Source organism: Fukomys damarensis, unplaced genomic scaffold (genome assembly GCF_012274545.1).
Source record: "Fukomys damarensis isolate Sample0158 unplaced genomic scaffold, DMR_v1.0_HiC HiC_scaffold_33, whole genome shotgun sequence".
NCBI lineage: Eukaryota > Metazoa > Chordata > Mammalia > Rodentia > Bathyergidae > Fukomys > Fukomys damarensis.
This window is the reverse complement of record NW_022900945.1, coordinates 2,907,900-2,922,831: the sequence shown is the minus strand read 5'-3', so window position 1 is coordinate 2,922,831 and position 14,932 is coordinate 2,907,900. Positions and strand designations below refer to the sequence as shown.

Here is a 14,932-nt window from a genome sequence, read left to right as displayed (position 1 = left end):
GGTAGCAACCTAAAATACTCCTCAGGAGAACATGCTTCTGTATTGGTCTTCCTTCGCGTTCTCCGCTGCACGGAAAGGGACCGCAGCCTTTCCAGGAAGCCGCGCTGTTCACTGCTGGCAATCGGGCTCCGGCTCGGAGGGGAACGTCCCGGAAACACTCTCCTGCCCTGTCACACGCAGCCCTCCTCTGCCACACGGCCTCGTCAGGCGCTCAAAAGCAGGCCTGGGTCACCCAGTGCTAGAGCGATCTTTCGAGGCCACTAACAGCCCGCGGGAGCACTGAGATACATTCCGGACCCAACGCAGCAGTGTGGGCTGGGCGGCCCTTCGCTCTTGGCACCAAGAGTGCCCCTTAGGTTATGCGACTAGCACCCGATCTTCAGGACAAGATGGGAACCTGCTCTCCGTAACTCAAGGAAGCTTGACAGTATCTGCCCTTGTTACTAGGTAACTGGCAAGCCACTTACTTTCATCTTGAATCTCATTGCTTCCTGAATTTTCACTAAGGGATCGCTGGGCCATTTCAGAACTACAGGGAGCTCACACTTCCCCCGGAGTGACTGCATCCAGGGCGGCCAGAAGCTATCAGTATCACGGTGAAAAGGGCTCTGGAAGAGGACACCTCCTTCCAAAGTAGTGACACTGGGTTTACGAACAGGGCCGAGGTCACACAGATGCCTACGCGGTCTTCTTTCTCTCCCAGCATCCACAGGCATCAACATGGAAGTTCTCGGGAGATGCAAGTGAGTGCTTCTGGAGGCCAACAATCTCAGGACTAGTTTTCGGCAAAGAATTTCGGTAGCAGGCTCATCCTTTCTCATATGAAAGTGAAGCAATTAATGTTCAATAATTATACAAATTTAAAGATAAGGGCAGCTGGTGCCAGATTCTAAGGGGAGAAAAGCTATAAGAGGAGTGGCTAAAAGGTTTCAAACTAGATTCCTGCCCCTCAAATTTGTATTTCCGAGCAGTAAATGCCGAGAGAATAGCTTGTAAGCATAAACTTCTCAAATACTTTCACTGTTTCAGGTTTTGCTTCTGGTTGCTTACTGCTTAGTTGGCAATGCCAGAATGATACTCTGAGAACCAAACAGGAAGGCTGAGGATTGTGGGTTCCCGTCCCAGATGCCGATGGCACGTGGGGCTCTGTTTACTGTGGACCCCAAGTTGTGACCGGCCTGACATATCAACAACTTGGGTTTTGTCTGGAATTTTAGTTTTTAGTTACGACCAAAGTCTTGAGTTACGGTCCAAATGCCGGCTACCTGTGCTTCCAGATGGCCTCAGATACAGACTTCACTGTCAAGAGTCCTGGAAGGAGCAGCACAGCATCCTCTCCTGTGTGGGGTTAACGAGAAATCCTGGGCCGGGGTCTCTCTAAAGTCCCTGAGATCGGCCTGTGTGCAGGAGAGAGACTCTGAAGGCCGTGTGGAGGAGTTGGGCCTCCACTGACCGACTGGAGTCACAGCCAGCCCTCAGGAAGGGACTGAGTTTCAAAGTCAAGGTGCACTCTGATTACTGGTGTCCACCTTGAGGTTGAGGTCGATGCTGGGGAGACAGCATCACAAGAACTTAACCTCCTGATGTACACTTGCTCGTAAAGGGATGGACAGTGATCCATCTGGAGACAGCAGGCTGGATGGTAGCTATGCCAGCACCTGAAGTTTAATGACTACGACCGGACCACAGAAAAGCAGAGCTTTCCTCTTTTGGCCAGTTACAGACGCAGGGCCCACAACAGCATCAGCATGGCACACTGGGGAGGTAGAGGAGGGGGAGCAACACAGCGATGTGGACAGGGTGTGCTGGGTTCTGCTTCTGTACGGTTCGCTGAGGCCCAGCTGCTGAAGGAGGCTTGGAAGAGAAAGTGGGCACAGAGGTTCTTTTCAAAAATTTTAACTTTTAACTAAGTCACAAAGCTTCCCAGGCTACGCTTGAACTTGTGATCCTCCTGCCTCAGCCTACTGAGCTGTGTGCACCATGACCAGATTTTCGTTATCTCCTTTTTTTGTTTTTAAAACCCAACTTCCTTAATTTGAGTTTAAATGATTAAAAAAACCTGACCTGTATGTAGAATAAAGTAACAGGCGACTGGGTAAAGAAAGGTGTCCTATCTGTACAGTGTGATATTCTATAGCTGTTCAGGCCTGTGCACGTGTATGTCCAAACACACACATGCGTGCGCGCCTGATTTTCTGGAAATGAACCCAAGTGGTTCTGGTGTGGAATAGGAGGTCAAAGGCAAGGCAGAGGGAAGCACATCGTTCACTTTCTATGCTTGGGTTTATCCATCTTGAGCAACTGCTGGCTTTATGAACAGCGCAGGAGAGGATCGCGGGCACCTGAGGGAGGCTCTCGTGCTGCCCCAGCCCCCAGTGCCCCGGGGAGAGGACTGTGCCGCCGCCCCACGCACCATCTTCCAGGCGTAGCTGACGTTGTAGGTCTCCTTCCCCGCCTCCCGCAGCTTGCTGATGTGCCAGGACAGGGACGAGTTCACCGGGACAGAGATGACCTGGCTGCCCAGGGGGAGGCTGGCCGGGAAACAGAAACGGAAGGTAAGATGAGGTGCTTCACACGGGCCAGCCAGAAGACCAGCGTCCTGGGCCCTGCTGATTTCGGAGGAGCTGTGGAGCTTTGAACGGACAGGACTTTGCCGAATGATTTTTTGGCAAATGCAGCAGGGCTAGTCCTTCACTTAAACTTTTATTCTTGCTGATATTTTCTAGTTTGTTACAGCCAGGGTATTTTGTTGTTTTGTTTAGTTTTTTGAGACAGGGTTTCACTATGTAGTTGAGACTGACATGGAACTCACTATGCAGCCCAGGCTGGTCTCGAACTCACAGCGAACCGCCTGCCTCAGCCTCCAAAGTGCTGGGATTAAAGGCGTGCACAACCACACCCAGCTCAGAGTATTTTTTAAAAATGATATCATAGAGCTTATTTTATAATTAAAAAGAATATGAAAGTCAAATTGGCTTTGTAAGACTTTATAAGCAAACAATAGTTCTGACACTTTGTCTACTACATGAAGCCAAGAAAATCTTACCTAGTAGCCTCTTGAAAAAAGTACTCAGAATATTTTGATAGCAACAAAATGATTATATACTTGTCCTATACTCTATAGTAAACCCTCACCTGAAAACTATGGTATTTAATTAAAAAATACATATTACACAGCCAGGCGTGGTGGGGCACACCTGTAATCCCAGCACTTGGGAGGCAGGAGGATTGTTGCGAGTTTGAGACCAGCCTGGGCTACATAGTGAGTTCCAGGTCAGTCTCAACTACCTAGTGAGACCCTGTCTCCAAAACAAACAAACAAAACAAAACAAAACATATATATGTATAAATATATTACAGTAAAAGACACATTATGATTATTTTCTCTTCCCCCTCCCTTCGAGCACACTCGTCCCACCGTCCTGGCCGCTTCCCACAGCAGCTCTGGAGTCCTCTCTCCGGAGGGTCTTTAGTTGCACTGTCCTGGCTGCCTCGATATCCTGAATGGATTCAGAACACTTCCCTTTCCTGGTTGGTTGGTTTATTTATTTATTGGCACCGGGGATCCAACTCAGGTCCTTGTGCTGCGAGACAGGCAGCAGAACCACTGAGCTAAGTCCCCAGCCCTCCTGGTGATTTTTAATTCGGGGGCGGGGGGAGACAGAAGTCAAACTGTGCTAGATCTGGTGAACAAGTTGGATAAGGACACAGCGTCATGCTTTTATTTGACAGAAATGGCCGTAAATGTTTGATCAAGAAGGGTAACAAACATGGTCAATGTCTACATACATTTATTATAGTAAAAGGTTAACACTCAAAACACTCCCTCACTTCGACCACTCCAGGCAATGTATCCTTTCCTGTACTATGCTCTAAAAATCTAAACACTGTGTATTTTGTGCTGCCCCTCATTCTGAACTCATTAAGTCCCCTCTCAGAAAAAAAAAAGCTATGACTCCCCTATCTCTTACCTTAGGATATTCTGCCGAACCAACTCAAATTTAGGGATGTTTTCATAGTGGATGATGTCCGTGTGGAGCGGGGGCTCGGACAGTAGGTACGGCCTGGTGAGAGACGGGTGCATCAGCGTGTAGCCTGGAACCGGAAGCAGAGTACGCGGTGAGAGCCGCGGTGGGAGCCCTGGTGCCACCACAGCGCCCGCGCTCCAGATCCAGGCCCCTCCCTGTGCCACGCACCAGTCCAAGCAAAGCCCATGCTGCTCGTTACGCGCTTACATGAGATGCCCGCAGAGCAGGAGGGGCCGTACGTTACTGAGAATATTTTGGCAGTACTGGTTTTCAATTTATGAAATGTTCTGATCTGCCACATGAACCCAGTGCCAATAAATCTAAAGATAACAATATAAACAAAAAACCATGCAGCTGGCAAACCTGCATTTTTTATTGCCTACTTTAATATTATAATGAAAAAATTTAAAAATAAATTTTGAGACATATAGATTATATTGTATATTTTATATGTGGCCCAAAATAATTCCTCTTTGGACAAAAAAGAGCAGAAAAGAAAACGAAGGGTGGGGTATTGGTTGGACATGACCCAAAGGACCACACCCTTTTATTTTATTTTTTTATGAGACAGGGTCTTGTCACGTAGCTCAGGCTGGCCTCGAGCCCAGAGAGATGGCCCTGCTTCAGCCTCCCACCTGCTAGGGTTATGGGTCTGGGGCACCACTTCCAGCCAGGATCCCATGTTACAAAGAACCGTACCCACCCTCCACACAACACAGAGACCCGTGTACTTCGCAGACTGACTGCCGTCTTCATGGTACTGGTCCTAGCCACACTGCTTTTCTTTAAACACCATCTTTACTGTCTCTGAGAAGCTCAGGGAGGGACTGAGGCTCAGCCCATTACCTTTGTCATCTATGAGGAATGTGTAGGACGCCAGGGAGTCTTGGTAATAGGTTACATCTTCAAGGATGTAGGCCAGATTCACGTCCACCCCCACGATGCCCAGCAAGAGGTTTCCAAAGTAACAGGGCTTACTCACGGTCATTATCAAACCTGTGCAACGAAACATCATTTTTAAAAGGCTGGACAGGAAGGCTCTGGAAAGTGCTCCAGGGAAGCAGAAGAAAACATCCACAGTCTCAGCTCCGCTTGGGAGAAAAACTTCCCACGTGACGCAGGAACGACCCCTGCTTTTGCCAGAGAGAAGGAGGCATGAACAAAATACACGGTGAATGTTTCACCTTAAAGTGTGTATTAGAGCAAAAGATACGTTGCCACTCGTCCCCTCCAGAAACTCTCCCCACTTTGAACTCACTCATCCTTTTCACTTTCTGCAGCAGCTCTGGAGCCCTCTTTCTGGAGTGTGATCAAAAACACATGCAGCAGAAAGGCAGCTCATAAAAACAAGACGCTGTTATCTCGTCCAACTTAATTCACCAGATCTGGCACCTGCGACTTCTGACTCTTCCCCAAAGTCAAAATGGCCATAAAAGGAAAGCGTTTGGAATCCATTCAGGACACTGAGGCAGCCAAGTCAGCGCCACTATAGACTCTCAGGAAAGAGCACTCCAGAGCTGCGGCAGTGGCCAGGTGACAGGAAGAGTGTGCTGGAGGAGAAGGGGGAGGAGGACTGTGAGGCAGATCAAGGGCACTCTGTCTTTTACCGGAATAAATGTGAATTTAAACCTTCACCGTATGCAGTGGGGAGTCTGGGGTCTCAGGACGTCTCTGAGCCCTGCCCGCACGTAAGTGTTGGGGACACAGCGGCAACGGCTTTCCTGGTTTCTAGGAGATTCTAGAGCAAGAGACAGGAACTCTGCACAGGCACCGTTTATCAAGATCCCTGATGCCCTCAGGAACTGAGAGACCGGGCATTGCACAGAGGGAAGAATCCACCTCATGGAACTTTGAGCGGTGATGGAGAAATCCAGCTTCTGAAGAAACGTGTCCAGGTAGGCCAGGAGTCCCCACACTCTCATGGACAGGGCGGGAGAGTAAGTGCGTCAGGTTTCATCAGTCTCGAGTACATTTTCTTTTTTAGAAAAATAATTTCATCAAAATACACAACCATACTTAGCTCACGGGATGTACAAAAGCCCTGCGATACTTAAGGCAAAGGAAGAGCACACAGGAGGCGAACGTGCAGGAGGAGGGACACTGTGTGGCAGGGAGGGCACAGCCCAGCTCCTGGCATCGGGCTCCCCCGGCCACCTTGATGATGGAGGCCCTGATGGGCCAGAGTGGCTGGAGACAGAACAATCTGCCCTGCCCCACGGCACCACCCTTGCAGGGCTCCGAACCCAGAGGCAGACGGCATCTCTGTCTGGATCCTGTGTTCCCCCGAGCTGACGGCTGACCCGAAACCCTAACCCTAAACCTAACTCCCACACCCAGGAGAGGCAGCTGGCCTTTCTAAACCATGAGCAGGGGAGGAAATGGGCACTGCGTGGAAGTCTGTGACAAGGCACGCACTGGGTGTCTGCTGATTTTGAGAGCACTCTCGAAGCAGGTCACATTTAGAACGTGTTTCCTCTGCTTTAAAACACTGCAAAGTAACACAGCCTGCACAAGGGTCTAGGTGAATTCTGCGGGGGAGGTTCTCCCTCAGGACTCCCCGGTGAAGGGATGGCGAGTGTGAGGAGCAGCGCTCTGAGGGCTGGCATGGTGACATAGTCCCGCGATGAAGGCCAAACTTCCCTGGGACCTCTGCTAAGATTAGAGCCACGTTTGTTTCTGTTGCGGCTCTGGGGACAGAGCCCAGGGCCTCCTGCATGTGGAGCAAGTGCCCACGGCTGAGCGACATCCTCACCCCGACTACAGCCATTCGCACAGATCAGCAAAGCTCCACAGGAATACCCCATGACCAGAAAGCACACGCGTTCTGAATTTCTGTTTCCTGGACACGTTGAGACAAAGTTTTTAAAAAAAGAAACATACTCCAACTTCTGCACTATGTGGCAAATGGAATTTGAATGGTATGTGAATTCCTGCCACATGTACAAAATTCTCAAATGCTCCACCTTAACCTCAAGCACACAGAGTTGCTTTTGAAAATTAAATGTCCAGAAAGTGATACTTTAATCTGTGGTGGCTTTGAATCAGAGCCGTGGGCTTCTTTACACCGACATCTCACATCATGAGCATGTGTTGCCCAGTACTTCTAAGGGCTGGAGACAGAACGAAAAGGCACACACTATTAGGTGAATTCCATAGATCTCTAAATGTGGATTCACAGCCCAGGCCCTCAGGACCAACATTTGGACACCATCAGCCAACAGGCAACCAAGATTTTATACATACTTCAGCTTAAAGCCTGCGGAATAGCTCCTGGGGTGGCAGAGGTGAAGTTTAGGAAGGACCTCACCCTCCCAGTGATAACAGAATTTGGCTGTTTACTCCTGAGTTTCCAAGGAGCTAGGTTTCAGGATAGTCATTGTAGAATTTCTCATCTGTGTTTCTCCTATCAGATGTAAGATGCGTGCCTTACCCACCATGCCTGGCACAGAGTGGGGTGGTCCGTGGCAATACTAATGAATGCATGAAAAGCCAACTGTGTTTGGAATATAATCTTTTAACTTGGCAGGAAAATAACCTTCCTGAAAGGTAGGAATTCCCATTCTACACCTGTAGGTCCCATTAGAAAGAGCAGGGATAGAACCTGAGTTTTAACAGCAGTTCCCTATTTCTTCTTCACAGAAGAATATGTTTACTTGTTTCTGGGAAACACATTCCCTCTGGGCTTGCTACTCTTTACAAGTCAGTTTTCTTTGAATACCCATATATATGAGAGTTCCTATTAACTGAATGTAACACAAAATGTTGGATTGTGATGCTGCTGTCTGGGTAGGAATTAGCTTCCCTTCAGTCTTCTCTGTGAAGGGTATAGGGAAAGGTTAAGCGAGAACATGAGGAAGAAAAGAAAAAGACTGTATTTTCACTGTGAATGTGCTGTTGGCCAGCCATCAACAGCAACTTTGCACATATGTCATCTTTGTAACTTCTCCAAAGGAAATCTATTTCCCATTCTTTTAGATCAGGATATTGGGTCGTATGAAGTGAAATACTTTTCTCGATATTACATTATGGGTATCATAATAACAAAAAAGGTACATTAAAAAATAAAATGAAGGGCTGGGGATTTAGCTCAGGGGTTCCACCGCCTGCTGTGCAAGCTCAAGAACCCAAGTTCGAAATCCGGTACCTCCCCACAAAAAAGTTAGTAAAACACACATGGTTGGGTAGTATGCCTGTTACCAAAATGTTATTTGTAATCTAACTGATTCTGAACACTTGGAAGATTTATTCCTCATCTGGCAGATGAACAAATGGAGAATTATTGAGATTACACATGTCACCAAAGACTTTGGTGGGAGACGGGGGTTTGAGAGCTCATCCAAGCCAGGCTGCACAGTGCCACCTGCCTTTGGAGGGATCCCAAGGCCACCTCACTTTGCACACTCAGGGTGCAAAGGGGCCTGTGGGTCCCAGCTGACTATGTGTGGACACTAGAGAATCCTCAGAAGCCTCACCCTCAAGCCCTGGTGCCACTGCATCCAGGGCAACAGGAAGGACAGGGCGGGGACTTCTGCTCCCCAGTGTGACGTTAAGGTTAGAGGGCTGAGGATACAGCAGTCCAGGCTCCAGATAGAGTGGGCCCACCTGTCTTCACTTCCTGTTTGGCAGCAAGTTCCCAGACTCACCATCTCCCATCTCGTCGGAAAAGGGGAGGCTGAAGACGGCTTCGTCGATCATGCGGTTGGGAAGATTGGTGTAGAACCTGCCCACCGTGGTCTCCAGGTTACTCAGCTGGTTAAGCACCATCATGCTGCCCTTGGTCACGGGCAGGGCACTGCGGTCAGGCACCCCGTACTTCCCCGAGTTCTGCTCAGCCAGGTCCCGCAGGAAAGCCAACTCCTTCAGACCCGTCACCCCATCTGAAAGTAAAGCAAGGGAGACGGCGGGAGCAGCTGGTTACACGCGCTCGTCCTGCCTTTCTGGCCCAGCATATCTGACTCCTCACTCCTCTGTGGCTGTGCAGGGATGACAGGAGCAGGGATACGGATCACACTTCCTCCATGAAGAACAGGCTGAGCACTGTGCCTTCCATGGTCAGCAGGGCCGAGGGCCTCTTCTAGAGCTAACGGTGAAAGGCCCGTCGGTAGATAAAGGATCCCATCTGGTAGGGGTGTGCTCTCCTCAAAAAGTTTAATTATAGGTTTTAAATTCTTTTGCTGCATTTAATATATAAAAGCAAAAGTAATGGGTAACAAGCCTGCATTTAATTTAAAATAGTAGGTGAAACTGTAAGAGCTTTAAAGCATAGAAGTTTACCATTTTATTCTTTCTTTGCTTATAAAACCACTTGCTAAAATTTCATGAAACTAAATGAAAATAATCATGGTTTGCATTTAGTGATGGTTCAAAATCCTGTTCCTTTAAGAGCTCATGTTTATTACAAATGTTTCCATGGTCGATATTGTTAGAATACTGAATTTGATTTATTTAATGTATATTTTTTATATTTTGGGGCTTTGAAAACTTAGAAAATTAGGGCAGACGGGTAGGTACTGTCGTAGAACATCTGAAATCTATAGTACAAAAATAAATTTTATAAACCACCTTTTAAAGTTTGCTATTGTTGGAACCTAGTCAAAAGGATCAGTAACCGATCTCATATGGGTATCGCAGTAAACAAATTCAAATGATTTTAGTCTCTATTGAGATCCTTCCATTGATTTAAAAACATTCTGGCTTCATACTCTTGAAGATTAATGGCAAACCACAAAGCTTCAGACATTAAAAGGAATCAAATGTCTTCACGGCTCACCTACCATAGTGTTTTTATCCTTTCTACAGAGGGAAGATACATATTTCCCCCGTGGAAGTCCATTTCTCAAGCAGGGACAGGATTTATTGGATACACTCTGTCTTTTAAAACACCGTATTTAGATAAACTTGGACTTCACACCACTCGTGCAATGGAAAGAATACCTGGGCCAAACTAAGCCAGAACAATCAAGATTACTGTTCCCTCCGCCTGCTGCGGAGCCGAGGCAGGAAGGTCAGGGTGTCTGCAGCAGACCATGGTCAGCCAGGACCCACCCGGACCTCACTTCCTGGAGAGGCTCACAGAGGAGAAACACAGCAGGGAACAGCTCTGGCAGTGAGCGTGTTTCCTTCCTTTGTCAGACATTACTGTATGCGGACCTCTCAACATGCAAAAGGTGATGAACAAAAGAGCCACTGGCAAAGCAGAGCAGTGCAGGACAGAAGGTTACCAAGTGCCGTGTGCTTCTTGGTCCTTCCGTCAGGAAATGTCATGCTGGAAACGACATTCCCCGGGAAGCCCTGGGCGTATGCGCCAAGTTCAAGATGGCAGAAGTCAAGGCTGCCAGGTTGAAAGGCGAAGGAAGAGGACCGGCCGGGTGCAGTTCACGCCACTCTTCTCTGGCTGCATCAGCAGAACCCCAGGCAGGCCACTCTCTGTCCCCGAGGACAGACATGATCGGCAGTGTGCCAAAGCTTCCAGAGCATCCACACCCAGGCACCAGAGCGGTCTGCAAAATCCTCAGCTTCCAGGCCTCACCCGGAGCGCAATGGGTGACTGAAGGGGGGACCCAACCGGAAGTGCAGCTGGCTGGACTAAAAGAGGGTGAATGGGAGACACTAGGGTTTCAGGGTGTGGCTCACAGCCACCCACAGGAGAACCTGGTGGGAGGATGCGGCACAGTGAAGGGATAGGTGGTGGCCTCAGTCACCAGACCTCCACGTCTCATGGAGAAGGAGCAATGGCTGCCTCTGGGCCTCCTCACGCCTGACATGTTCGGGCCATCTGCCGCGTCTGTTCTGGTCTCTGGGTGACGAGCATCTTGAAGACAGGGACTCTGCATTGGGCAGCACTGAAACCTCAGCGTGGTGACACTGTAGGCTCTCCTGGATTGCCTCCCTCCCTTCCTCCTTGCGTGAGTGAAGGCAGCTGACCGTGGCCAGCGATGGCCCCAAAGGGTGTGCAGCTGGGGGAGGCATCGCTGGGGACCACAGCAGCATGGGCTCAGCCTGTGCCGGGTGCTCAGGACTCAGAGACAATGGACACACATTTTCCGCCTGTGATCCATGTACACGCTCTGGCAGAAAGTGGAAGGCCAGGGAATAGAGGACACTGAACGCAACACAGGGGAAGATGTGGTCATCAGGCAGATGTACAGCTGCGGACAGAGCTGAGCACGGAGCTGGCCCTGGTCAGCAAGCTTCTTCCTCTCTCCTCCAGCTGGCCTGGAAGACCTGATGTTTCCCACAGTCCTTGTTAATGACGTCAGACATACGTCCTACGTACGCTGTGTGATTTTCAGTTCCCAAGCCCGCGCGACAGATTTCAGTATGCTCCCAGCACAGGCAACACTGAGGTGGAAAGGCACCAGTAACTTGAGCCACACAGCTGGAAACGCAGGTGGGGCTTCCAGTGAGGACAGCAGAGCCGGGGCCTGCAGGTGTGGTCACCAAACAGGACGAAGGGTGAAGCCCTAGATGCCAGAACCCTCCAACATTTTCAAAGCACCCCCAAAATATCCATAACACTAAAACAAAGAACTTTGGGAGTGGGGAAAAGAATAAAGGGTCAGAGGGGGAAAGGCTGCAGTGTGGACTTGGGCTCTGCGATGCAAGGACACGGCTTCCTCAAACACTAAGGGCCAGGCCGGAGGCCGGAGAGGCTGTGTGCTCAGCGGGGAGGCGAGTGCAGCACAGCACAGGTGGTGTGGGGGGTGCAGCTTGGAGGGAGAGAATGGCACTGCTTTGAGTTTACCAGTTTATCAGACCCCACATACTGGCATTCAAGCAATACTATAAAAACGGGAATGGATTAGTGCTCAGGGCCACAGGAGGGGCTGGCTGTGGTTACACAAAGGCAACCCGAGAAAGTGACTGTGTGTGCGGGGGTGGGATCGCACGGTACATGAGATCAGTATGAAGACGCTCATCCCAGGCACTGGGCACAGGAAGAGCGCGGCCGCTCTGGGACACCCTCACTAGAGCACGTCTCTTTCTTTTTGTTAAGCAGTGTCCACCTAGAGGGAAGTTTCATCTGCAAGACAAGGCTGGCACGCTGCCTACCGTTCATGAGGGCGTAGGTGAGGATCATCACGGAGTTGTTCAGAAAGCTGTTCTCCTCGTTGATGGCTCGGAGCGTCGCCTTTTTATCTTCCTCGGAGGAGTCCTTGGACGTGACGCCAGCCGACAGGTAGATGATGACCATATCGGTGTCTAAACAGAAACACTCGGTGACACTGGGAACCCGGCTGGAGATGGCTGCAGGGTCCTGTTTTCCTGACTTCTGCGCCCTGAGGCCCCGGCCCGGGGCCTGCTCCTACAGTTCTGCTCCCCCACCCGGCCTGGCTGGACAGCAAGGCCTACCCAGCCCAGCTGCAACCTCCTGGCTTCTGCGCCGGGGGATCCAGGACACCGTTCACCCCTCCTCGGCCAGCAGGGTTACCACCAGGCCACCTTCTGGGGGCCGGACTCCCCAGGGCTCCCCGCAGGCAGGCAGGAGTCCCTCCAGGAGCTTCTCCAGGATGGCTGCGTTTTGACTCATGAGGGCACAGGCACAGGAAACACAGGGACGAGAGCTCAACCCCAGCTCCCTACGTATGCACTGTGTCGGGCGGTTTAAACAAATGCTGGAGCCTCGGCCCAGGGCTGACACTGACACAGTCCTGCCTGGGGAGGCTGCTGTGGAAACCAGCTGGTCAGCCTCTTCCCAGTTTCTGTTCCCTGAACTTCTAGAAGCAGCTGTAAACTGGAGGACGGTGAGCATCTACCTTGGCCAAAAAACGCCTACTGTGTGGAGCATTTCTACAGCTGTGCCACTAAAGTGTGCCCGGCCTCTGATGGTCAATCTTCGCGCCATGTTTTCGTTTGCCAATATTAAGAAGAGAAAGATAAACACAGAAAGGCCCAGAGGAGAAAGGCCCCTCACGGGCTCCAGCGCAAGGTGGAGGAAGGTGTGGGAGAGGAGCTTTGGCCAGAGCCAGGGGATTCCACACGAAGACCCAGGCTCTGGCTCGCCTTGGGTGAGAAGACCCGGCAGCGCGAGACCGCACTCTGCACACCACAGAAAAGGCACCCGCCACGCATGGGCTTGCCCGGCTGGCCCTTCTCCCCAGTCTCCAGCTCGATAACTTCATGGGCAAGAAGAAGAAAGGACGCTTCCAGGAGGAGGCTGTGGCGAAGGGCAAGGACACACGGCCTTCCCGGTCAACACTGGAGCCCAGTCCTGCCGCTGGTCCTGCAATCCGGGGTGACCTGGCACAGCCACCGCTCATGCTGCCTGTGGGGAACTGGCGCCGCCGAGACTGCAGTGAGACCCCAAGAGGACGAAGGGCCCAGAGCCAATTGGCCGTAAACACAGACGTGCCGACGAGACCGGCACGGGGTCTCCCCTGGGACCACAGCTGGCAGATGTGGCAGGGTCCCTAACACACGGGACAGCAGCTCAGGGCTCATCAGACGAGCCCTTAAGGAGGGGTCACGCCTTCCCAGAGGTCAGGACTCCAAACAGAAGAGAGGCCCCCTGGACTCGAGGAAGGAACGACAGGAGTTTCGTGGCTTCGAGGGGTTGATTCTGCCAACAGACAGGTGGGGCGAAGAGGCCCGGGAGCCCCAGGGTAGACCACAGCCCTGGCTGACCCTGGACAGGTCAGGCCACGCCTGCCTAGACCCCTGACTCCTGGGAACCAGGGAATAACAAACGCACGTGAGATTGTGTGCAGTTTTTAGAGATGACTGTGGCAGCCACCGCACACCACTGGTGACAGTGACCCCAGCTGCCTCCCTCCGCAGGGCCACATGTGCCCAGCCCTGTGCCAAGCGCTGATCAGCATTGCCTTAGTAGAAATGCAGACACACGCGAGAGCTGGGGAGGCGCCCTCTCAATTTATCTCCACAGGAAACACTCGTGTTTTGGCAAAGAGAAAAAAAGCTACCAACAGATTTTCCAATATAAAAGGGAAAATGCAATCGATTCTTTGTAGACATTTCAAAGCAACATCCCCAATTCAAATACTTTCCTCTCCTTTAGTGTGCATCCTAATTCCAGATTTCTTTAATCCACAAAAATTAAATTAGCACGCTTTTAAGCATCCAAGGGGCTGTGCTCTGCTGGGTGACAGCTGGGAGAGGGAGAGATCAAGGCAAGGAAAGGGGAGGATCCCGCACGTCCCCTTGAGTCCTCCAGTCCACATAGCCCAAACCGAGGATCAACATTAAAAAGGACGCACGGATCACCGGGGCAAGAGTGAGGGTTCGGGCCTCTCCGGGCGGAAGCACAGGCTGTGGGAGTCTAGAAACACCAGCAACTAACCAGCACCTAACCTCCTTTGAAAGGAAAAGGTGAGGAAGTCTCATGGGAGCCGACAGGGAGAGGACCACAAGGAGACCTGAGAAAACTCTCTAAGCCGGCTCGGCCCAGGCACAACGACCCCCTCGTGCACCTACTTGCTTGGGACTTGGTGCTGTTGCTCGTGCTTCGGACCAGCTGGAACGCCTTCTGAAACCCCGCCGCGTGCTGCGTGGGGCTGTCCGAGGCCTTGACACTGCCCACAAAGGTGGACATTTTTCTTTTGGTCTCACTGGTGGCTGGGGACAGGAAGGCCTTATAGCACTGGTCCAGAGAGCAGGTCCTGACGGCGTCTGCTACGGTTAACACGGAAATCTGCAGGAAGGGGAAAAGAACAAAAGCTTGCCAACCTACCAGTTCAAGATTTTGAAAGAGATGGGGTCTTGCTATGCTGCCTAGGCTGGCCCCAAACTCCTGGGCTCAACAATCCTCCTGCCTCAGCTTCCCAAGTAGCTGGAACTACAGGTGTGTGCCAGGGTATCCAGCCAGGATTTTCATGTAATACAAGAAATCCACTAGTGAAAAGACGCTAGGACACTATCTGAGTTTAAAAATGAATACCTGGAGGTAT

The 14,932-nt window shown here is 50.9% G+C and overlaps 1 protein-coding gene across 1 annotated transcript in view; it reads right to left on the bottom strand.

Annotated features, from left to right (window-relative positions):
• Positions 1–14,932, bottom strand: part of Cachd1 (cache domain containing 1) — a 135,177-nt gene that overhangs the window by 26,485 nt on the left and 93,760 nt on the right. Inside the window, exons 7-12 of the mRNA XM_010605231.1 lie at positions 14,460–14,676; positions 12,081–12,230; positions 8,672–8,905; positions 4,875–5,024; positions 3,972–4,095; positions 2,414–2,531 (exon numbers count right to left, since the gene is read on the bottom strand). Coding sequence (XP_010603533.1) covers positions 2,414–2,531; positions 3,972–4,095; positions 4,875–5,024; positions 8,672–8,905; positions 12,081–12,230; positions 14,460–14,676 — 993 coding nt within the window. The remainder of the gene's footprint in view (positions 1–2,413; positions 2,532–3,971; positions 4,096–4,874; positions 5,025–8,671; positions 8,906–12,080; positions 12,231–14,459; positions 14,677–14,932) is intronic.